The following is a 24,748-nucleotide window of genomic DNA, read 5'->3' as shown; positions in this document are numbered from 1 at the left end:
GTGATTAGAGACATAAACCAAAATTACTAATACAACTGCAACATGATCCATGATGTGTAGTTCACTTGGCTCTGCGCTGTTGTCCTGTGCACTGGGAGAGAATGTGTGTTTATGTGTGTGTAGGTGATAATCTGAGTTGAATTTAGCAACAAATACTAAAGCATGAAAGTGAAGCATAGTTTAGGAGAGTTCTAGATCACACACACTCATCGTTAATATCATATGTCACTGCTAATTTGAAAATTCACTGTAGTGTGGCATTGTAGTATGTAAATCTTTGGCTGAGTATTTTGACTTTGCTGTGAGTTTCAGTTAATCTGCGTCTCATTCTTCATCCATCTGTTATCTTGACACGGTTCCTTGATAAAAACTCTTCCATCAGGATACTTTTTCCATCTTAATATGAAATTATCAGTCACACTCATGTTCCTCAGCTGCTGCGTGATCTGAGGAACAGAGGACAGAATCGACAAATTTAAAAGAAAACGTTACTTTTCGTACATCCATCCATCCATCCATCCATCCATCCATCCATCCATCCATCCATCCATTTTCTGCTGCTTATCTGGGATCAGGTCATGGTCACTAAAACAATTCTACTGCTAAACTAGCAGTGTGTCCCAATTTCATGGTCCATATTTACTGTAAACAGTGTGTACTATACATTTATTGTTTTGGTAAACTGTTTTAAATGATCTTAATATTTAGCAATTTTACATTTACTAATAGGAAACTATACAATACATATTCCCGTGCAAGTCATACTTAATATTTCTCCTAAGATTTTATATTCAGAGTTGTCCACAAAGTTGGATTGGTTTAGCTAATTTCTTTTCTTGATAGTGTGTCATGGCAAGGACAACCGTCCTTATTTCATCCCCTCCCCTCTGGAATGCCCCAGGGATCTTTCCTGGGACCCCTTGTTTTTGCAATATACACCACCTCCTTGGGTCCAATTGGCTTATCATATCACTATTATGCAGATGACACCCAACTATACCTGGTGTTCCTGCCAGATGACCCCATAGTCTCTGCCCAGATATCGGCTTCATCCACCTTTATTTACAGTCTATGGTCAAATCTCAGGAAAGTGATGAAATGAAAGGAAATTCAATCTGACATTATTTTATAAATACCTTGTGTGGCCATACAGGGGTACTGTTCAGAAAAAGTTATAGTCTTGCTTTATATCAAAGTGTGCAAGTTATTCTTCTTGTGGTATTTTTGGTAGTTACTAAACAGCTTCATGTTCATTACGAACCAAGACAGATTGCAGTCAGATTTGTGATCTGGCCTATGGAGACGCATACATGTGTCGATGCGTGAATGAAAGTAAATCTCATATGGATTTTATTTGGATACAAGACATTTGAAGTGACAAATGTAAATGTGACCTTTGACTCACTTGTTTTAAGATGTCTTCTTCCACTTCAGGGTTGTTTTGCTCCAGCACTGAGTCTTGTGAGCTGATCCTCACTTTAATGAACCTCACAACAGGACCTGATAATGAGACACACACACAGTTTTCATTATATCCATCATGACAAGCCAAGACACAGTAGGATGTAAACTGAGCTGTACATCTTAATTCCCTTTTCCTGAATTTTAAGGTATGAAATTGTTCAGTGTTACCTACTGATTTAGAATATTTATATTGTAGAGAAAATAGATCAGCACTATCAAATTACATGTAATTTAGATTATGAGCTGTGATCAAAGGCTTTTACCAAAACAGAGTAGGAAGAATCTAAATGAAGAAGTTTGCTTACAGTTACAGATGAATGGATGCACTTCACCACATGGCTGCGCTCCCCATCTACCAGATTCACTCTTTAAGAAAGCAGCACATTTGTTTGAACCAGGTTGAACAAAAACGGGTTGGCCCACTTTCCAGTATCTCAATGAGGAGTAAGTCCCGTCTGACCAGCTCCAAACATCTCTGAATAGGCCGATCCACACCTTCAAGTCTTTTGCTACTTTCTGAATGATGTCGCTTTCTGCCTTATTCCTCACACTGACCAGGTCTGTGTGATATGTCCTGCAGTAGTCCCGAGCACTATACCAAGTCAACCTTTTTGCATAGAGAACATATTGTTCTTCACCAAGTTTTTTCCCTAAATAAAAAAAGGAGAAAGAAATCCCAGTTATTTTGTTTTTGCACCTTGCTGAATGTATGCAGGTTTGTAAGGATTTGGTTTCAGCTGGATCCAGCTCTGCAAAGAAGTTAATGTTTTTGGTCTCCTTTATTTGTTTGTCTGCCTGTTAGCTAGCAGGATACATTAGGCCTCATGCAAGAACATTTTTGTATTTTTATCCTAAACCTCTCTTGGTTTTTTTTCCAGGTCAGATTTAGCAAACAAAAGTAAGAAGAATAACTCCACACTGCAGGTTTGACAAAAACATAAGTTTAGCAGGGCCAGTAATCTTATGAAGGGACATGAAACAATCAGAAATGATTTACTTATCAGACAGAACACAGTGTGTCTCCTATAATAATACTACATCTGATGTGAAATATGGAGTACCCCTTGGCTGTGTTCTTGGCCCTCTACTTTTCTTTTTTTATATTTCACCTCTTGGCCAAATTATTTGCGGTCATGGAATTAATTTACACTGTTATGCTGATGATACTCAGCTGTATTTGCCTATAAAGGCTGACAACTCTTCTCAAAATACAAAGTTAGAGGTCTGTTTGCCTGCTGTGGAAAGCTGGGTGTCTGGAAATTTTCTGCTCATAAATTCAGATGAAACTGAGATTCTGGTCATTAGCCTGGGCCAACTGTTTCTCTTTTGCCAGATGGTAAATTTGGTCAAGGGCAGGAAACTTTCCTATGCAGGTACAGTACATGTATGCAAGAAATAATTAAAACTCTGCGATATATCAAATGACACCCCAGAATGATGTGTAAAAGTACCAAATATACAGCCACATTATTTTAGTTTATTATTTTTATCCCCCCCGCCCCCCGCCCCCCCCAAAAAAGATTTCCGTTTGTTTATCAATTGAATTGTACAGGCTATAGGTCACATTAAAGATAGAAATATTTCTGAAATGATTTATATTGGTCGCATAGCATCACAAAAACCTGGCATTTTAACAGGGGTGAGTAGACTTTTCATATCCTGTAGTACATGTATTTATGTCTTTGGTATACAAACATGTTTGCATGCATTTGAATGTATGCGAATAAATGACACTCACCATCAAAGCAAACTGAATGTAGCTCGATGTCACAACTATTAGAATACAATTTCCCAATCTTGTAATTAACGCAATTATCAAGGCTTTGTTGACCCCAAACCAAGTAATTTCTTTCTCCCTCCTTGTAGAAATCTTTGTCTGCCAGAGTCCAGTGCCACATCTTAGTTGTTTGCAGCCCAAGTCCTATCCACAGGCCATCATCGTAATTGTCCTCGACAGTTTTAAGAAGTGTTTTCATCTCTCCCATGTCGTCTATGGTGGCCAGGTCAAAGCAGTTCTCTCTGCAGTAGCTCTGAGCCTCATACCAGGTTTTTGGAGTTTTCACTAAAACGTATTTATGCTGGGGGAGACATGAAGACAGAGAGCACAGCCCTGGGGAAGAAATGCAATAGCCTTTATGCTATGAGATTGAAATTGTCTTCATTTTAAAAGACATGACTTAGCTGTTGGACATATTTGAATTATATCAACATGAATTTACACGAAATATGAGGTGTAACACTTACCTGAAAGAAGTAGAAGTAGATGTGAGATCCTTTCCATAACTGTAACTGTACATAAGGAGTTCATTAAAACAGGGGAAAGAGAATTTACTTCTTCAAACTCCAAAAATGTATAATATTCCTTTAGAAGGTAAATGAGCATTTCAGTTTATGTCAACATCATGGCTGGCAGGGACTAAACTCTTATTTATTCTACCCATAATCCACACTGTGTGCATCCAATTTCTAATTCACTAATAAGTCAAGTCCTCTTTATTGTAATTCATCATCTACAGAAACTTTGTGAACGTACATATTTTTGTATATTTTTTCATACCTCTGAAACTGTATATATGGCATGAAAAATAGTTCAATTCCAATAAGTCCCCGATTTTTTATCGTGTGTGAATGTCTATATATACATGTATGAGTTGTTAATAAAAATTTCTAAGTAATTGCTAATATCAGAAAAGAATTCAAAAGTATATAAAGGTTATAAACACTTACCCAGTGTTTGGTGAGTCTTCATTTGTCAGTGGTTTATTGCATTTTCTGTTTCTCTTCTCTTCCTTCTGTCCAAATGATCTTTTTTTATTCTCCTTTATATAAAGTTGATTCAGAAACACGTCACCAGGGTTCAGTTACAGTAAGTTCATGTGCTTCATCTGCTAATGTATGTGGATGTTTCTTCCTTAAAATGTAAAACATAGGGAAATCATGCAAAACTTCATAGCCTACTAATTGATTCAGGCAAGATGGAGGAGAATCCTTAAAGTAATACTAACATGTGACTTGTTCACAATTGTTATGCAATAAGGGTTGAATCAAGGGCCACTGGACTCGTTTGTAGAAGGCATTTCACACCTGATTCAAGAGGCTTCTTCCTCTTGAGGAGGAGATGAGTGCATCCACTTTTCCACTTAAAATCTGCACAATGTTTTTACTTCACTTGTTTTATTCCCTTTGCATAAACATGTAAAGCACAACTGTTCAGCCACAGAAACTAAAAACAAAGATATGGCTGTGTTGCATGTTTCTCTACTACAGCCAACTGGGGCCCAATTTGAATTTTTGAAGTATAGCATAAAAATTTTGATTTTTTTTTCATTTACTTAATTTTAAAATGCAGATAAAACCATCTTCTTATTTAAAATTTGTTTCCAGGTGACTGGTTTTAAAATGAGAATCTTGTAAAGAGGTTGTTAATATGCACTTCAAGGCTGCATACATGATACTTTGCTAAACGCTTGAGAATAATCATGTCCCAGCCAAAATATCAGCATCCTCAGCAGGTGATGATCCATGTAGAGGTGATGGAAATAAAGAAACAGCATTGTTCTTGTATTGCATCTTGGAACTAGTCAGTCCAAGTATTATATGATAAGAAAAAATGTAAGATTAGACTGTTATTTCATTCCTACATAGCCCCCTCCTTTGCAATTTGTCTATTATTGTACACATAGCTTTCAATGAAACACTTTAATACTGAAGAATAACTTAAAAACCTGACGATTCTTACGCAAGCTCTGGAGCTGTCTTTCTCCAAGCAGATATGGATATTTGTTTTTGGATGGGAGTCTGAGATAATAATCATTGGAAGGTGTAAATCTCACTGAGTTTTAAAATATATGTATCATGTCTGTGGGGTCAGATTTGACTGAACTGTGGCTCATGTCTCTCTCGCTGCAGAAGTTGTTTGTGCACTCCAGTCCAGCAGGTGGCGGCGGTGCTCTCGTGGCTGACTTTATTTCATGTCTATAACTTTAAACACCACACAGAGGGCTGGAGACGATACTTCCTGTTGTTTGAAGCACATTTGGCAAGAAGCAAAGGGTAACGTACAGCATTTTCTTTCAGTTTTGGCATGTTTGATACAGTAGTAGTGTAAATATTCATTACATGTTATAGTAGCACCCTCTGAATGTGTCTGAGTGAGAAAGAAACAAGTTTGATCATTGGTGAATAAGGCAAGAGACATAAAACAGTGACCAAACACCAATAATAACAAGGTTATCTACAATAATGCTGTGTGAGTCAGTGTCATCTGTTAGTCAGTCTGTTTTTAATTGTTAATTTACTTGTTCTTCTTACTCATTGTAAAGCACTCTGTTTTGAAAAGTGCCGTATATATAAAGTTTATTATGATTGTTTTTAACAGATGCTCGTGGACAACAACTGACAGTGTGCCTCTCTTTAACTGCACGGTCCAGCACTGACCTGGGAAATGAAACAGGAGTACCAGGATCTCGTCCTGCAGGCGTGTGGTGCCTCATCTCTGCGTGTCGGTGCAAACATCCAGACCCTGTGGAGCGGTTATGGGGAAATAGTCAGGCTACACCTGGAGGACTGTGACCGACCCTCTGTGGTCGTCAAACACGTCAGGTTTCCACAGGAGGCCGAGCACCCGGGGGGTTGGAACACAGATCGCTCCCACACACGTAAAGTGAGATCTTATCAGGTGGAGACGCACTGGTACCAGAACTATTCCACCAGTCCGAGCTGTCGCATCCCTTCCTGCCTAGCTGCCTGTTCCCATGGAGATGAGATGCTGATCGTGCTGGAGGATCTGGATGTGGCAGGTTATGATCGGAGGAGGTATGACCACTGAATGTTGTATGAAATACTGGGTAATCTGTGACTCTGCAAAGTCTAGGGCATCAAATGAATAGTGATATTCAACATTTCCATTAATATGACACAGTTTAACATTTCATTAGCGCTGAAAAAACACATTTTGAGAAGATCAGTTTCCACAAAAGATCCATATAAGGGGGACAAAGTGACTGAAGGAGAGATTTTAGAACAACTGTCAAGATTCCTAAGCTTTTTTTCTGACTCAAAAGCTTGTGAAATTTTTAGATTATTTTTCATCATTTAATTAATTCATTAAAGTTTTTATTATATTTTCTGTAAATTTTATTCTCCTACATGCTGTTTCAAAGGATAATTAATTCTGGTAGAGAAATACTAAATCCCTCTTTTCTCATATTTGAATTTTTGCTTAAAAACAGTCAAATTTGACAATAGTCCAAATTCAACCTTCAAAACCCACCGTGTGCAAATGGTTTGTAATTACAGAAGATAAACTCTTTCTTATGTTTTTAAATCTCCCACATTTCCAAAAGACTTCACTGAGGACATGTTTTTAGTGTTTTCAGTGATATCCCTGGTGAACAGTGTAGAGGCCCACAGAATATTGAAGCTTGGGGTTTATGTATAAAACTCTTGTCGCCGTGACTTATTGGATGTGGATGTTAGTAACGTCAGAATAAATCTGAAGGTCTGCAGTTCAACTTCATAGCTATTTTAACATTTCAAATCCAATGTGCTGGTTCAAATATTTCAAACCAAACAGTAAGAAACTGCAAGTGTAGGTGTGACACTCTGTTTTGGCCTTTCATATTGTATAATTCTCAGTTTCAAGGCATGTTTTCCAGGTCTTTCAAGGCAAGACGAAGAGTGGGATATGATGAATAAGAATAAATAAGTTTGTTTTCCTTTGTAGAACCAGTGTGAAGGACAGAGAGATAAGAGCTTGCCTCAGCTGGCTTGCCCACTTCCATGCTCTGTTCCTGGGTGTGGCAGCAGAGGGGCTGTGGCCCGTTGGTACCTACTGGCACCTGGAGACCCGGCCAGATGAGCTGGAGGCCATGGACGACGCCGAGCTCAAAGCAGCAGCCGGCGACATCGACAGAATACTCAACAAATGTTGCTTCAAGACTATCGTGCACGGAGACGCCAAGTTAGCCAACTTCTGTTTTTCCCAGAGTGGACAGGACGTGGCAGCTGTAGACTTTCAGTATGTTGGTGGAGGCTGCGGGATGAAAGACGTGGTGTATTTTTTAGGTAGCTGCATGGAGGAAAAGGAGTGTGAAAAGAGGGTTCCAGGCTTACTGGACTACTATTTCACAGAATTAAAGCTAGCTGTGAAAAAAGATGTGGATTTAGCTGCACTAGAGAAAGAGTGGAGGGAGATGTTTGCATTTGCCTGGACAGATTTTCACCGTTTCCTGTTGGGATGGATGCCCGGACACTGGAAGATCAACCGCTACAGTAAACAGCTGACCAAGGAGGTGCTGCGCAAACTGAAACCAGACCAGAAACTTCAAACATCTGACGACAAGAGGAGTAAACGTGTGGCTGATAGGTGATCAGCTGTAAATCTGAATATGGAAAAATAAATCACCCACAAACACACACTTTATCACGATTTACAGTGAAACATGCTTAACAACCATTTCTGGATAAATAAAAGTTTTTGACAAAATGCTTGGGTGTTTCTCGTCTATACTGCAACTCTTTAAAGTAGAAGAGAACATTTTTTTATCTTGTGAAGTTGATAAACTTCTCTCAATTCTCTTTTCGTTTGCCGTTTGGTTTTATGTGCCTTGGAAATTACAATAATGAGAACTGAATGAGAAATGATAACTGGAGTGCATCCATCAAATCCTGAAAAACCATACTTATTTTCTTAATCTCTTCAGCACTAAGAGCTTTCATTACTGAAACAATGAAGTCAATCAGTGTATTGTCCAGATGTTTCAAAAATTTGAATAATTGATGTTTTTTTGGCTGGGAACTTCAGGGAAGGTTCTCTAAATGTTTCACAAAATAACCTTTAGAGCCAAATTAACCTTCAGAAAATGTTAAAAGACTGTTCTCTAAGAAAAAGGTTTCACAAAAATAACCTTTGGAGAAGGTTTCCTAAAGGTTCCCTGAAGGTAAACTATTTGCTGAGTTGGTATATGCAGTTTATTTGTCTAATTAATTGCTGATCATAAAAACAAAAACATCGCTGTTTAATTAGGCTATCTCTTAAATAAACTAAATATCACCTATCTCCTGATATAGTTTAGTTTTTTATTATATTTAAATATCTAATTGTACATGTAATTATATTATTTATCTTTTTTAAGTACTTGATATTGTCATTTTGCAGTTTTTCTTTCTTTGTACTGTCCACTCTGCTGTTGCAGTACTGCAAATTCCCACACTGTGGGACTAACAAAGGAATATCTTATCTTAACTAACGGTTACCCCGAGGTGTCTCCTAGCAACCACTACAAACTCTTGACTAAACAACTAGCAACAACGCTGTGGATTACATTAATTTTAACGTTATAGCTGTGGTTATAACAGTAACAATAAGAGCAGTTCAAACAGAAATGGTCCGTCTTTCTCGCTGTTTATCTTTTTTTTTTTCTTTTTCCTGATCAGCTGTTTCAAGAGGATGATGACGTGTTTCCGCTCTCACACCCGACATTACAACAACAAGGCAGGCGAGCGGAGCTCGGGCGGAGAGAAGCGACGGCACCAGAAGAGTAAACAGGTAGAGGAAGAAGAACAAAGCTCCCTGAAGCGATAATCCGCTTTTATTTTGCATACTGAGGCTGTTAAATGTGTTGTCACCGCGGGAACGGTTTGTCATTCTCAACGAATTTCTAGCAAACCTCAGCGAAGCTAGCGTTAGCCGAGGAGCTAACCCTGCTACCCTGGCTTCATGACAAGGGTCAGAATATAAACAGAGCTGGCCGGAGTGACCTACCTTATTTAAAGCCTGTTTACACAGTGTATTTGTCAGTTTGTGAGCACGGAGGTTTCACACGTTAACAGAATGGTCAGCTAAATTAACTCTTCAGTCCCCTGGCTTAGCGTGACTCGGGGGGTGATTTACAGTAAGTTAGTTGTTTTGACAGTTTACTGTAAAAAATGATGCAACAGGGCAGGTGTCAGGAAGTGAGACTGCCCCACCTCAGCAGTGGTAACTTTCTGGTGCAGTGTTTGAACGTTTTACCCCTTTAAACAGAAGTCACGATATTATAAGATAACTTATATAGAGCTGCAAGTAACGATTACTTTCGATTGATATTCTGATTAATTTTTGGATTAGTTAATCAGTTGTATGGTTTGTTGGACATTAGAAAATGGTGAAAAATTAACATATACATTGCCCAGAGCAGAAAGTGATGTTTTTAAATAGCTGTAAAAACCAAAGATATTCAGTCTACTACAATGTAAGACTGGAAGAAATGGCAAAAAGATTAAACGATTCGTTGATCATCAAAATAGTTGCTGCTAATTTTCCTGTCAACCGACTAATGAGTGAATCAACTAATTGTTTCAGCTCTAATCTATTATATATCAGAGCGAAAAGACAGACTCAGAGAGTAAAGAGACTCAGATTCTTCCTCTTTTTTTCACCAGAAATCCAGGAGCTGCCACCACACAAGAATTGCCTCTATACATTATATTGGAAACCACGAACAGATCTACAGATGCAGCAGATGTTGTAGAGGGGGAACCCCATCCCCCACTTACAGCAGGGACTGTTTTAGGTGTTTTGCTGAGTCCAGAATGGAGAGGATTTGAGGCTGAAGTTTTCTCCTCAGGTGAGTCCTGAGTCGTGACACTAAGCTCTCCTGAGCTCAGGTTCTTCAGAGCCCACCCTGCTAGTAATATGAGCCATGGACTCTGGGGCAGTTGATATTCCTGTAACCCTGGTCATTAAGGCCCCCAACCAGAAGTATGAAGACCAGACCATTAACTGCTTCCTCAACTGGACCGTGGAGAGGCTGAAGAGTCACATCTCCAACGTGTACCCCAGTAAGCCGGTAAGCAGCTCTCACGTCTCACAGATTTCTCTGTTGCCTATTTTCTGGCTCCACTTAGTGTTTGAGTGACGTTCAGTTAACTTGAAAAGGAGTTTAAAGCGGCTTTATGGAACAGGAGGGTTTTTGAAAATATTATGATGATGTTTAGGTGGAGTAGACAGTTTTTTACATTTGAAGAAGCTGGAATCAGTAAATATTCAACACATTGAATAATTATTTTTTGCACACAGACCACTCATCTCCTGCAGGGTTGGTAGGCGGCTTACAAGTTTTTTATGTCAGTTACAATAAATTCCAACTGTGAGTAGTTTTTATAGGAGGGAAACTCCAACCACTCCCGTAGTATAATCCAAAGTAAGCTTAGCATGTTCCAAGCAATCATAACACTAAATACAGAACACACGTCTTTATCCTGTGTAACCACTCTTGAGGTTGTGATCAGGTGCATTGTGTTGGTTTGTACACAATAGAGCTCCCACGTTTGGTAAAAATAATCTCCTGTTGCGTTTTGTATGTAGTGGATAGAGAGTGCTGCATTTTCTAAATAGATAAGGCCTTCAGTTGCTTGGGAACACTGTAGTTTACATGTATGTTTCTGCACCTAAGAACAAAAAACACAGGCCACAGATATAAAGAGCAAAGCAAAGATGAATAACCATTGCAACAAAACATGTGCTAAAAGGGGGGGTCATGTTTGTGGATTTCACCTGGAGGGTTGTCAGGAGTACTTTCTCATTTTAACATTAAACATAATGCACAAGCATGTAATACCTCACTGCTCCATGCTGGTCTCTGAAGGGTTTTGTTGTACCAGGGAGAATATAAGGAAAATTGGTTTATTCAAATGTGTCATATGACTACTTTGCTAGTGGGATGTATTGTCAGAGATGGATGTTTTTAGTAGTGTCTAATCACCTGAAGCTAAGAATCGTTGTTTTTTCGTTAGTTTAGAATGAGCCCTTCGTATTTACAGAGGGAGTGGATCCTCTTCCACAGAACCCGCCATGTTGCACCACTATGTTTCTACAGTAGCCCAGAACAGACAAACCAAATACTGGCTCCGGAGAGGGCCGTTCACATTTTTAAGTTACCTTAAGGCCACCGTAGGTTCTTCTACATGTTTGGAAAGGGAGGGGAGCGGATGATCCTTTAACACTGCCACTGGTCCTTTAACACACAGAAAATCCCTCATGTCTGTGTGTGTATGATGACAAATCATGTTCCAAAACAAACAAGAAAACAAGAAAATCGCTTGCCACTGTCGCCAAGTGCTTGCTCTTGGAGGGAGTTATTGGTTGATATAAAGAGAATCTCTCTATTTGAAAAGTGCCGTGAGATAACTTCTGTTGTGAATTGGCGCTTTACAAATAAAATTTAATTGACTTGACTTGAACAACCTTTTGAGTGTCTCTTGCTGTGACACTTTAGTCGCCAGTTTTCCATCATGGTCAAGTGTACTTCCTACAACAACACAAAGAGCCACCACTGAGGAGAAGTGAAAGCTTAGTGACGCACAGAGAAGATGTTTGTACATGCAGAGAATGCTTTTAGTACATTTTTAAAATCTAATCTAGCTCAGGAATCTAATCTAATTTAATCCAAAAGGTGCCTGATTGCTTCACACACATTAAAGATTTGACATTTGATTTTACAAAATAACATTCCACCATACAACAAGGTAAAACATGAGTGTTTATCTGAAAGGCTCGTGTTTCTGCTCTGTGATGCTGTGGGCTGTGTATCGTCGAAACAAAGTTGTTGAGGTTCAACATTCTTGACCTGGAAAACAGCAGTTGAGAAACTAGCTTCACCAGAATGTCCATTTAGTGGCGGTTGATTTTAATTCTATCACATGATCTTCATCAGCACATGGAGTTTGCCCATTCGTCATTAAAATGTAGATATTCAAATTTCAATTTTAAAATTTGAGGTAAAAAAAAAATAAAAAAATCCACTCTTGACCTGGGAAACACTTGCAAGAATGTTGTGGGTTTAATTTTAGCTCTGAGACCCAGATTTACTCCTGGGCCCTTCGCAGTATCTCTTCCACCCAGTGTTACAGTTTATGTGTGAAGACGAGCCACAAGATTTCAGGTCAGGTCGTATAAAGGCAGCATTTTTTAATCACATGACACCTTTATCTGGTTACACCGTCAAGGAAACACTGAGAGAGATGGTTGGATGGGTCGATGACATAAATGCACTTGCCTGTTGCAGTTTGTGTTTTAATAGATAATTGTATTTACACCTCTTCACACTGTCTCACCATATGATGCTGTGTGTGTTGTAGCTGTCCAAAGACCAGCGGCTGGTGTACTCAGGACGGCTCCTTCAAGACCACCTGCAGCTCAGAGACGTGCTCAGAAAGGTGAAGACTGACTGCAGCACTTGTTTGTTGTGTGTGTGTGTGTGTGTGTGTGTGTCTCTCTGTGTGTGTGTGTGTGTGCATAATGTTTCACATGGATAACATTTAGTTTTGCAGCATTGCAAATACACAAAAATACGTTTTTTGAACTGATTATTTCTTTATTTCCTAGGTGCGTTAATGTACAGTAAGGAGTTAAATTGTGAATTTATTGATGTCCAGCGTTTCCCATAAATCTTTTCTCTTTCTGTGCTGATGCTCTATACGGTTATTTCACAATATTAAAAGAGTGAAGCAGATGGAAACTACACAACAAGTCAAAATTATTGTGCCCTTAAAGAAACATGTTATGTTTGGAACTGAGGATGTGCAGCATCCCTTAAACATAAAAACACGAGCTTGGCGCCTCATTCCTGACACACCTCATGTTTTACCTGTCACAGTAAAATAGTGTTAATCAGGTGAGAGTGGGATGTCACAGTATCTAATTATCAAATTCAGCTTCTACCTAATGAACAGGGAACTCACAAGCTCTCTATATGCAATAGTGTGGTTTAATAACAGCCTGTACTTATATGTGGAAGGAAGGAAGGAAGGAAGGAAGAAAGGAAGGAAGGAAGGAAGGAAGGAAGGAAGGAAGAATGAATGAAAGAGTGTATGCAGCTACTCAGTCCTCTAATGACTTGTTAAGCCTCAGTTATTCTGACCATGTTGGTTGGTTGTGTGTGTGTGTGTGTGTGTGTGTGTGTGTGTGTGTGTGTGTGTGTGTGTGTGTGTGTGTGTGTGTGATCACGCACAGCTTGTGCATGTCTCTGTGCGTGCAACTGTGGGGGAACTGAAACAGGCTGCCTGGGAAACAATAGTTGATCTGATGTGTTTCTACCAACAAAGGCTGAGCTTTGTGTCTGAATTCTGGTCAATTCCACACTAATCCTCTCTCTCTCTCTCTCTCTCTCTCTCTCTCTCTCTCTCTCTCTCTCTCTCTCTCTCTCTCTCTCTCTCCATTTCTTGTTTTGTCTCTCCGCTCTGTTGCTGCCTTCACCTCCTCCCTCCTCCTCCTCCTCCTCCTCTTTTCTTCCTCCCACATCTTCGGCTCGTGCCCTGAACTTATCGACCCGCAGCAGGATGAATACCACATGATGCATCTAGTGTGTAGCTCTCACAGCCCCCCAGGCTCGCCCACGCCTCGCAGCCCCTCCATGGCCAACCCCAACTCTTCTGCCTCTGACTCCAGCGTGAGTAAAACGACGCAGCGCTCCCATGTCCTCCTCTTATAGGCTGCAAACAATGCGGGTATTACAGGACACACAAAGGCTGAAAACACACGCTGAAATGTTAAGCTTCGTCAAACATTCACGAGTTGCGGAGCTACAAGGACTTCCACTTGTTTGTAGTTCATCATATCTAGTGCTAGCAGCTTTCATACACAGCTAAACCCTGAAGATTACAAGATGTCTGGATCTGTGCTCAGTGTGAGTTGTTAGAACTTTGCACAACTTACAACAAATCAGCTTCCTTCGGCATCCACTCTTCCTGTTGACGTTTTCCATATATTTGTTATTTAATGATTCGTGATGGTTGGTTGTTTTTATCTCGTCATTTAGAGTTCAGACAGTGCCAGCTCCGCCTCCCCCGCTACCACACCAAATCAGGACAGTCAGCCAGCCTCGTCCTCGTCCTCCTCCCCCTCTGTCCCAGGAAGTTATGATGGGCTGAGGTATCGTGGCGGTTTCCCCCAGTACAACCCTCAAAGCCCCCCCGGTGTCCCTCAGTGGTAAGCAAGTCTCTGATCCCACGATATGACTGATGAAGACATTTTCATTGATGTTTCAGTGTTTTCATCGAAAGCTGGTGACCAACTGAACCAGGATTGGTTTGGTTTTTTTCCCCGAAACCAAACCAGGTTATAATTTAGATAATCTTCGTACCGTGTTATTGTAAAAATGACTCTGATTTGACAATAATCCATGTTGTCTATACAGACAACTTCATTTGCTACACACATGCTTCCCAAAGCAGGTGTTTTTTACGTTGTGGTTCTTAAAGTGTACATTGAAATATCATACGAAATATATAATTTAATGTAATCCAATGCAACAGTCCTGCAATAATTCAGACCTTTAAAGAAGCTGGTTATGTTCAGTTTTGGTTGAGACTGTGAGAGACATGCTGGTTCAATGCTGTGATCACAGGCGGCAGTTTGTGGTGGTGTGGTGAACGGATCATCAGAAGATACCAGAGATATTTAGAAAATATTTCCAACATATATAATCTGTAGGGGATTTTGTTGTCATTAATCTGTGCATTTTGTATATTTTTGACATCCTTCTACAGGCCAGGTGGAGCCCAGGTCCCTTTACAAGGTGGCCTCCCTGCCAACGCCCCCCCCCACCCCATGTACATGCCCATGCAGATGCTGTGGTGGCAGCAGATGTACGCTCGCCATTACTACATGCAATAGTAAGTCAAAGAAATGTGACTGTAAATGATTAAGACGCTGAATTGAAGGGTCAAGATTATTAATGCCACTGTTTCCTTCACAACATATTTGCTGTTGTAGATTATTAGTATATAAATGTAATTTCTAGCTTGACAGAGCTGGTGGTGTCTTTGTTTTCATTTCCAAATAAATTTTACAGCTTGTTTTACCAATTATTTCTGTTACTGGACAAAAGTCGACAACTGCTGTACTGGCTTCACTTCAACCACAACACATCCTGTCGCTTAATGTAATGCAACCAGTATTGAAATATGCAAAAAAGAGAAATGATATGTGGAACTTAACTATTTCCTCCTGTCTGTTCCAAGTTTTGTTGATCAGTAAAATCAGCTGATTTAGCGTTTGAAATGAAAACCTGTAAAATCGTCTCTATGACTATGCACCTTCCTCTGTCCAGTCGTGAATGTTTTCTTCTAAACATGTGAATCCTCTGTCATGTCTCCTCTTCCTCTCTCTCTTCACTTCCTCTTCCTCGCTCTCTTCACTTCCTCTTCTCAGCCAAGCAGCAGTAGCCGCCTCTCAGCCTCCCAGCACCCCACCTCCCTCCTCTCCCTTGTCCGCCCCCCATCAGCCCGCTCAGCCTAACGAAGCCGTGCAGCCCCCGCTGGGGCCTAACCCGGCCCCCAACCCTTTACCAGAGAACCAGCCGGCCAACCCCAACATCCAGATGAACGCGCAGGGCGGGGCGGTGTTGAACGACGACGAGCTGAACCGCGATTGGCTGGACTGGCTGTACACAGTGTCTCGTGCTGGCGTCCTGCTCAGCATCGTCTACTTCTACTCCTCCTTCAGCCGCTTCGTCATGGTGGTCGGCGCCATGCTTCTCGTCTACCTGTGAGTCACTGCTGCAGAGTAACATCAGTTGAATTCATTGGATTGTTTTACAGCCAATATTTAAAGCAGAGTAGCACGTTTGAAACATACTGTATGTCTCTATACATCTGAATTTTAAAGATAAAGCTTTAACCCAGATCTAAGAGCATGTTTATGTTTGTATCTTTTTTTTTTTTAGGCACCAGGCCGGTTGGTTTCCCTTCAGGCCGGAGCAGCAGAACCTTAGAGGAGAAAGGGCTGGAGCTCCGCAGGAGGAAGCAGAGAGACATCAAGACATACAGGAAATGGTGATTTAGAAAATGTCCCAAATTCATACTAGTGTGATGAAAATGTGTCTTTCCTGTGATCGAGGTTTCTAAATATGCAAAGGGCTCCACTGTTACTCATTTGCATCTCTTCAGAATACACAGACTACATACGACACCTAGGAACTGCAGTTTAACCTTCTGCCTTTGGCCAAACCATTTATGTGCCTGCTCTTTGCTGCTATTTTTACCTCCTAATGTTAAAAGTGGATGCGAGAAAATATAAACACGAGTGCTTCGGTGTAGAATGACTTTCAGCTCTGCCTGAAGTGACGAGACTGCCATCTAGTTTTACAGCTGCACTATGACAGTTGCGCACACAGAACTATAAATTACTCTATAATATAATCAATATTAGATTAGATTGAATTGAAGGTTCTCAGTGAAAAACTTGAAATTTTCTAAATTTGTTTTGAAAATGTGCAAAAAGGCCCAAATGTTAAAAATGATTGGAGTCACATTTAGATGTGGATCTGCACCAGAAATTAGGGCATGACCTATCTTTATAATACATTTAATGAAAATCAAAGTTTGGAGATTTTACTGCTGAAAAACAAACCTAATATAGAACTGTGTCCTGTCCTTGTTTCTCTGACCACGACTGTCTCTGTCCATGTGTGTCCCAGGAGCGTCTGATGGATGAGGGGATGGAGGACGATGACAGCGGTGAGGAAGGGGGTGGAGGCCCTGAGGACCAGGCCCAGGCTGCTGCTGCTGCTGCTGCTGCTGCTGCTCTCCCTGAGCCAGGCTTCCTCACCACCGCGTGGTCCTTCATCAGCACCTTCTTCACCTCGCTCATCCCCGAGGGACGGCCCCATCCGGCCAACTAGGTAGACCCCCTACCTCTCAAAACCCCTCTTCCTCCTCCTGCCAGCAGGTATCGCTCTACGGCATTTCCCACCTTCATCTTTACTGTCCTGAATACCCCATTAACTCCACAATAGTCCAGTCAAAACCAAATCAGAGCCGACCTTTTATCCCAGACCGCCGGGCACAGCCCTGCCACTCGGTTACAAACCTCCTACATGCTGCCAACGAACGAACGGACGGATATTTAAAAACTGACTAATCTGAAGTCTGAGAGCAGATGCCGTGTGAGCTCGGCAGGGGTTTAGAGGAATAAATGAACATTTAGAAAATAAATATAACGCTGTGTTAATGGAGTAAATGCTTCAGCAGTGAAAGTTTTTTTTTTTTTTAATTTCATCGATCGTGAATTCATTGATTCTTGGTGATGGTGAGAGACGCTGGAGGGAGCTGTCTTCCATTTTAAGCAGTGAAAAGGTCATGCTTTTGAAATGTTTCAAATGAGGGATGTGACCCAGTTCACACGAAAAAAAAATTATCAGGAATCTCCCTAAAACAACAGGGAGATGTGTGTCCTCAATAAACCATGAAAACCACATCCCTAAAGACATTTTCATGTATGCACTCGATGTGCATATAGACATTGCAGCTACTGAAGCACATTGTTTTCCCACTTTGTGTATTTACACATGTAATTTACACATGTAAGTATATGCATCTTTAATTCCTGAATATATGCTTTTTTGAATAAAAATCTTGCTGCGGTTCGACTTTCTCTGTTGTGTTTTACTTCCTGTACTTTACCTAAAGTCCTGCAGGTGGCGACATTCACACACAGATGTTACAGTGGCTCAGGGTGGAAGAGAAGGAATGAATGAACTTCCTGCTATGATTATTTTTTTATGTTGTCTGCTGTATATATACATACATATGTGAATATATTATATTCTACTTCTTCTTCTTATTATTAATATATACCATAGGCTCTCTTATTAAAACATCTTACTATGTAAACACGCTACCCACAACAAACCAGTCTTCACTCCCAGTTATGTCAACTGTCTATTATGTTTTATGTTTTTTATGATTCTCAGTCACCATGACTTGCATGTCACTCCTTGTTTTGTTTCAATTATAATGATATTAATAATAATAAAAAAGTTTATTTGTGAAACATTTTACAAAAAACAAATTACAGAATTCTTCACATAAGCGAACAAATGAACCATAATAAGAAAATGTTAAAACACAAATTCAAGTCGTGAAAATATAATCAGAATAAGCTGTTTGATCAATCTGTTATAAAAAGAGATTTAAAAAAAATAGATGATACGGACTGTAGCTTTACGTTCAACAGTTGCACAAGCTCGTCATGCGCTGAGCCTTTCGATAGTAGTTGATATTGGAAAACGTCCAGAGAGTAAAGAAAATGTGTCAATTACAGGAAATGTGTATGAAACGATGCATGAAATAACAACTTTATGCGCTGTCATAAAAAACATGACCTTCACAAAGTCAAAACCTCCAGTCACAGAGCACATGATCCTGATTCACACTCATCTTTTTAACCACAGCTCTGTCAGTTTGATCCACACTGAGGGTGTTAGTGTAGCCGTAGACTCTTATTTCATAATTGCCCCAGTACTCTGTGGAGGTAAGTGTCTTTCTCAAGGGCAGCTCAGTGGTAGACCGGGCAGGGGAGAATGTGTTTCATTAACTTCACCTGCTGAGAACTGTAGGTTTCTAAAGATTGTAGTGGCTCTCAGCAAACCGTACATATTTCAGGAGGCAAATTGTCCTTGAGCTTTGAGGAGATCTTAATGAAAAGGCTGGATTTTTGTCCCTGTTGGATGTTACAGTTACACGTTGTTTTTACAGGGCCAGGATAACGCTGCTCTGACACTATCCTCACAGATACAGAGGTGAGTGGGGAAGCAGCTCAGACAGCGATGCACTTCAGAGAGTCCTCCAAAACCCCCTAATCAAATGACCATGGATTTTTGTGTAGTTGGTCGTAGAAGGCCCAATTAATTATGCATGACAGCGGCTTGACGGCCATTTGATTTCGTTACGTGCACCCCCTCTGAGCCGCCGATCCAATCAGGTTAGGACCCCCCCTCTCTCTCCCTGCCTCTGGGGCGAGGGTTAGACTCCCGTTATCGGAGGGAGAGATTTCTTTAAGAGGGTGTTTGGGGCCTTGTAGGACATTTCATCATCATAATAAGTCCTTGTTATGCAGCCAGCTCCGTCCTGTTTCCCTGCTATCAGGTCTCGTTGTCTTTGGAGAGGCAGCAGTTGGGCTGGACACCTGCCACCGAGGATGCACAGGAGATAGACTGAGTTTATTATGAGCAGAGAAAAGACAGGGGAGGGCAGATAGAGTGTGTGACACCTGTGAGGACGGGATGCTGATGCACCGTAGCACCTGCTTTCAGTAAAAAGGACCCTGACTGAGCACGTGCAGTAAAAGTTGCACGTAGAGACTAGATTAGTTCAGTGGCTTGTTAAACTGGTGTAAAACTGAAACAAACAATCAATTCATCAAATGAGACTGTCCTCCCTTAAAAAACGAGCCCATGGGTCGTTTGTGAAGCAGGTGACTATGACACATAATAACGTTTAGTTGCTAGGCGACATCGAGTGACCGTAGTAATTGTAACAGCAGCAAAGGGAAAAGTGCGGTGACGTAGTTTAAAGAGCGACAAAGTCAAATCCCGTGTGAAAGTAGCAGATTATGTTGTTTCATCTCCGTTCGAGAAAGAAGATCAAAGAAACGAAGATCGTCTTTTTTCAACCCGAATCACGATCTTTTCCCAAACTTAGCTAACAGGTAGTTAGCTAGCTAACAAGTAGTTACCAAGTTAACAAGTAGTTAGCTAGCTAACAAGTAGTTACCAAGTTAACAAGTAGTTAGCTAGCTAACAAGTAGTTACCAAGTTGACAAGTTAACAAGTAGTTAGCTAGCTAACAGATAGTTAGCTAGCAAGTACTTTTATTGCCAAAACCTAACCAAGCCATGACGATTATTATAGTAACCATGGCAACGGAGTTACGTGCGCTGCCCTCGGTACAGTCCGTATGTTTATTATTGTAACCATGACAACCAAGGTACACCTATGGGTGTTATCAGAGGGTTGAAAAAAAAGGCCTATCTGGCTGTTTGTTGGAGAGATTAAAGACATTATTTAGACAGTCTTTAATCTCTCTCCAAACAAGTCAGGCATGTTGGTTTCCATGTGATATGTTTGAAGACTGTGGATAAACAAAAATGTTTTCTTTAATCTGAACAGAAAATAGAAATCATGTGTTAATTACACTAGGAACATCTCTAAGCTTATCAAGAGTCATGATGTACAACAACTGCTAACAGTCCAACAGCTCAGGCAGAGACTGTCAGGTCTAAGGAACACAGGAGCTCACATCTGCACCCAGACAATCAACTGTTGCCAAGGTTCTGCTGCAGGTAGGCACACCTGAACTCCATCCTCTATATAACCTCTGATGAATCCAGGCTCCTCCTCCTGAGGCGGCTCCTCCTCCACACCTGCGCTTCACAACAATAATGATATTAATGCATCATTGCATCCATTTTTAAGCAAAAACACCAAATGTTCACTGATCCTCACTTCAAAATGTATTGTTTTTCTTCATCATACGTGAGAATGAACTCGATATATTTGGGTTTTTGGACTGATGGTCAGATAAAACAATCTACCGGAATACACTACATTAGGGAAACTACAGCAGGAACATTGCATTATTTTCTGACATTTTACAAATTAAACAAGCAATTGATTGAGTCAGAAAAAAAAATCAACAGATGATTTAATAATAAAAAATAATCATTAGTTGCAATCCTAATTTAATATTAATAATGCAGTCTTGCCACACTGATACTACTTTATTACATTTTTGTAGCATATGTTTTTATATATTTGACTCTTATTGGTCTCATCTAAACCTTAGATTTTGTTATTGATACAAGTTTATTTTAACTTCCTCATCCCGGATGGATGTGAGGTCTTTGTGTTTGTTGTTTGAGAGTTAAAGTGTCCTGTATTAATATTTGCATCAGTATCAGAAACCCAATAGCTACAGGTCAGGCTCTAGTACAGACTCAAGCATGTGTCAGAGGTAATATTATATAACATGGTAAGTGGATTTCTCTGGCTGCGTCTGACACTGAAAGGAAACTCAAATCGTTTGCCCAGTGTAATCCTCCAACTCACTACTGTCAAAGGTACTGTACATACAAGATATGATTAACATGATTTTCTTGTGATTCAATTGATTCACAAACATGGCTGCATCCATTTCAGAACAACATACTATTGTTTGCATTAGCTTAGAGTTCAGATCTGACATTTGTTCAAAAGTTTTACTGCAAAAAGTTTGCAGCCATTAAGGAGAGTCCCTTCTGTGTATGAGTTCATTAATTAATATTTAATCATAGCTCCCTTTGAGCTCATTTTAGGCAGTGGTGGAGGACATGATCTTTCACTCAAGCTAAGCTAGCAATACCACCATGCAATAATACTTCATAACAAGTTGTTAAACCTAGTGTAATCTGTATTTTTATATTAACAAGGGATCAAATGTAAAACTTATTGCCTATGATGACAAACCCACAGAAAATGATCACTAACTCTGCAGTTTCCTTCAGCTCCACAGAGCATTTGAGCATCTTTCAGCTCATTTTTTTGGTTTTACAGCCCATCACTTTACTGTTTTCACTCTCATCAATCTCATTTTTAGATGCAGCAGGAAGTTTTTTCAGTTAGCAGCTACACTCCCCTCCAAAAGTATTGGAGCAGTGAGGCCGATTCCTTTATTTCTGCCGTAGACTGAAAACATTTGGGTTTGACACCAAAAGATGAATATGAGACAAGAGATCAACATTTCATCTTTTATTTCCAGGTATTTACATCTGGATCTGATACACAACTTAGAAGATAGCACCTTTTGTTTGAACACACCAATCTTTCATGTGAGCAAAGGTATTGGAACATGTGACTGACAGGTGTGTTTTGTTGCCCAGGTGTGTCCTATTACACTGATTATTGAATGTCTACGCTCAGTTTCAGATTTGGTTTTTGCCTGTGCAGACTGCATTTATAGTTAGAGCTGTAACAAACATGAAAACCAGCGAGCTGTCTATGGGTGAAGCTCAGAGAAGATGGAAAATCGATCAGAGCCATTGAACAAACATTGGCCATAGCCAGTGCAACCATTTGTAATGTCCTGAAGAAGAAAGAAACCACTGGTGTACTAAGTAACAGACATCGAATGGGTAGACCGAGGAAAACAGAAGCAGTTGACAACAGAAACATTGTGAGAGCTGTAAAGAAAGACCCTAAAACAACTGCTAGTGACATCAGCAACAACCTCCAGAGGGCAGGAGTGAAGGAATCAGAATCTACTGTTCGCAGAAGACTTCAAAGGATTTGCAACTAAATATTAAGTCTTATACACTTTAATCTATTTTAAGCCTATCTGTACCAATACTTTTGCTCACCTAAGAATTTGGTGTTCCGTTACAAATAATGCGATCTTCTAAGTTGTATATCCGATATTTCCCTCATGAGCTGGTGGAGACCAAAACGGAGGGAGTGATGGATTTATTTTCTCTGTGGATAAAAACATGACTCCGAATGAAAACTAATTTTGCTTAATGTGCTGGATGTGTAAATAGACAACTGTTAGCCGTAACAAATATAAGGTGATTATCATCAGTGTTATGTTTACACCTTGTTGCACTGCCCGAGGTCAAAATCAAGTAATATAAGTTGAGTGTTAAAGGACAAAGTAAAACAACATCAGATAATGTCCCATTAATATCAGAAGAGATCTGGAAACTGTTACTGCAACCTTTGTGTCGGCCTGCGTTCTGTTTTAGAAACTTTTGGCAAAATCATTTGTACTTGAGCAGAAATCCAAACGTCTGCGGGCAGGAAAGTGAAATTAGTCTGAGCTCTGTCAGGAAGTCCTGTCATCTCTGTCTGTCTTCGGGCAACTTTGCTTTCAAGGTGTATTTCCTCTAAAACGATTTTCCATTGTTTGCCAACAGGTTTCACATTTCACCACAAACTCCTCTGTGTGTTTGTGTCCTTTGTCCTCCCTGAAGCACTTTGTGGCCTGTTTGTTAAAAGCGCTTTATCGCTAAATTTGACTTGGCACGTCTTGTCAGAGGAGATTGCAGCTGATGAGACTCTTGACCTGCAGATAAAACATCCATTAAGTGGCTTGTCTGGGGCGATTCTGTGCTCTTACTATTAGCATATTCTTAGCCATTTGCAAGATGGTGCATCAATGGATGCACGCTGCCGTACTGCAGCCAGTCACCACGCCATAAAGAACCACCTCTCACTCTGCTGCTGTGCTAAATGTCGTCTCCGACATTGTAATGCTCGCTGGCTGTCCTCCGCCAGACGATTCAAATGACCGCTAAAAGCCCGAGGGAAGGAAAAAAGGGCCAAAATGCAAAATTGATGGAAATGACATTAGATTCAGCTCATGCTCCTCACCGTGTAAATTATGCCCCAAAATGGACTCTCTGGCCCGACTGTTAGCTCCAATTTGTTAGGCCATACCTCATGGTGGCTTGTCTTGCCCTTCCCCTCTCCCTTTAATCCAATCAGAGCCACAATGGATGTTATTTATTTGTTTATTTATTTATTTTCGAAGGATGTAACCGATTCTTATCAGTGCAGAAGTGGGGCCTTCTTCCTGGTGAAACGGTGACTAACGTCCAGCCATCGATCCGTCAGTTCGTCTTGCGGTGGCGGGCGATGGTTCTGGTGATAGACGACTGTGTGTGTGTGTTTATATGTATGAGTGTGTATACTTTATGTAGTGGAGTCAATAGTGCAGATATGAGAGTGTTTTTCAGTCCTTGAATTGAGAGGGTGACAACACTAACAGGCTCATGTGAAAAGTATTTTGAGCTGATTCTGACGTCAGGTTTGTTTTTCTAAATTATATTTTTCAAATATCCAGTGCTGCTGCTGGCCAATAATGTTTATGCTCATATTCTGTTACGCTCATAAATGCATAGGCTAAATGCCTAAAATGTAAATGTAAGACATTATCCTGCTCCTATTTGAAGACACTTTTTATGCACATCAATTACAGGTCTATTAGCTTTACAGAATATTATGATATACGATAGATTTTAAAGGAGAGCAGCATCCTTGAAAGAGTTGGCTTTAATAATTTAACAACTCTTAAGGGTTCCTGAGTGGATAAGTTTTACAATCTGTCTGGTTTGATCTGTCATTTAACTTTCCAAACATCTTTATTTAAAGAATTAGGTTGATGTTGTTCTAGATTTTTCTTGTTGTCAACAAATCGCAAAAAAAAAAAAAGAAAAGCGGATCAAAACCAACTACAGAAGAACAGCCATGGATGCAATAATTTTATTATTATCTTGACATCAAGAGTTAATTAAATGTTGGGAAAACAGTATAATTTTCTCAAAATAATGAGATAAATAGTTTTTGCAGGAAAATAAATTTGATTTCAATCTCAAAACAGCAACATAAAATAAAAAGATTGCAAACATGGTCGTCCTCTTATTGGTTGTTGGATGTGACTTCCCCTGGTACTGGTCCAGTCTTTCAAACAGTTCACAAATATAAAGTTT

General features: G+C 40.1%; 3 protein-coding genes across 3 annotated transcripts; 2 read left to right on the top strand and 1 right to left on the bottom strand.

Annotated features, from left to right (window-relative positions):
- Window positions 1-216: 216 nt before the first annotated feature.
- Window positions 217-3,745, bottom strand: LOC147817590 (C-type mannose receptor 2-like). Its single transcript, XM_087170211.1, has 5 exons — window positions 3,709-3,745; window positions 3,203-3,574; window positions 1,770-2,114; window positions 1,406-1,500; window positions 217-446 (listed from the first exon to the last, which is right to left on the bottom strand). The coding sequence occupies exons 1-5, from the start codon at window positions 3,743-3,745 to the stop codon at window positions 309-311; spliced, it is 987 nt and encodes a 328-aa protein (XP_087026337.1). The 3' UTR covers window positions 217-308.
- A 1,715-nt stretch (window positions 3,746-5,460) lies between these two features.
- On the top strand, window positions 5,461-7,951 carry pkdc (protein kinase-like domain containing). The gene is made up of 3 exons (XM_023393397.2): window positions 5,461-5,517; window positions 5,843-6,279; window positions 7,190-7,951. Exons 2-3 carry the CDS (start codon window positions 5,909-5,911, stop codon window positions 7,833-7,835), a joined length of 1,017 nt encoding a protein of 338 aa, XP_023249165.1. The 5' UTR covers window positions 5,461-5,517; window positions 5,843-5,908; the 3' UTR covers window positions 7,836-7,951.
- Window positions 7,952-8,933: 982 nt separating this feature from the next.
- On the top strand, window positions 8,934-17,876 carry herpud2 (HERPUD family member 2). The gene is made up of 9 exons (XM_023393426.2): window positions 8,934-9,013; window positions 9,889-10,295; window positions 12,586-12,663; window positions 13,782-13,895; window positions 14,265-14,434; window positions 14,995-15,120; window positions 15,659-15,994; window positions 16,173-16,281; window positions 16,926-17,876. The coding sequence occupies exons 2-9, from the start codon at window positions 10,149-10,151 to the stop codon at window positions 17,127-17,129; spliced, it is 1,284 nt and encodes a 427-aa protein (XP_023249194.1). The 5' UTR covers window positions 8,934-9,013; window positions 9,889-10,148; the 3' UTR covers window positions 17,130-17,876.
- The last annotated feature ends 6,872 nt before the right edge of the window (window positions 17,877-24,748 follow it).

The sequence above is a fragment of the Seriola lalandi genome, unplaced genomic scaffold (assembly GCF_002814215.2).
Source record: "Seriola lalandi dorsalis isolate HSWRI2012SDOR001 ecotype SW California unplaced genomic scaffold, Sedor1 jcf7180002054934, whole genome shotgun sequence".
NCBI classification, from domain to species: domain Eukaryota; kingdom Metazoa; phylum Chordata; class Actinopteri; order Carangiformes; family Carangidae; genus Seriola; species Seriola lalandi.
The sequence above is the reverse complement of the archived record's forward strand: the minus strand, read 5'-3'. Positions and strand labels throughout refer to the sequence as shown.

Excerpts from the sequence above, each read along its gene's own strand:
- herpud2 (XM_023393426.2), top strand. The coding sequence starts at position 10,149 with ATGGACTCTGGGGCAGTTGATATTCCTGTAACCCTGGTCATTAAGGCC. Across the intron at positions 12,664-13,781 it reads TCAGAGACGTGCTCAGAAAG|CAGGATGAATACCACATGAT; the intron begins GTGAAGACTGAC and ends ATCGACCCGCAG. Across the intron at positions 16,282-16,925 it reads ATCAAGACATACAGGAAATG|GAGCGTCTGATGGATGAGGG; the intron begins GTGATTTAGAAA and ends TGTGTGTCCCAG.
- pkdc (XM_023393397.2), top strand. The coding sequence starts at position 5,909 with ATGAAACAGGAGTACCAGGATCTCGTCCTGCAGGCGTGTGGTGCCTCA. Across the intron at positions 6,280-7,189 it reads GCAGGTTATGATCGGAGGAG|AACCAGTGTGAAGGACAGAG; the intron begins GTATGACCACTG and ends TTTCCTTTGTAG.
- LOC147817590 (XM_087170211.1), bottom strand. The coding sequence starts at position 3,745 with ATGGAAAGGATCTCACATCTACTTCTACTTCTTTCAG. Across the intron at positions 2,115-3,202 it reads ACATTCAGTTTGCTTTGATG|GGAAAAAACTTGGTGAAGAA; the intron begins GTGAGTGTCATT and ends TTTTTTATTTAG. Across the intron at positions 1,501-1,769 it reads GCATCCATTCATCTGTAACT|GTCCTGTTGTGAGGTTCATT; the intron begins GTAAGCAAACTT and ends TCTCATTATCAG.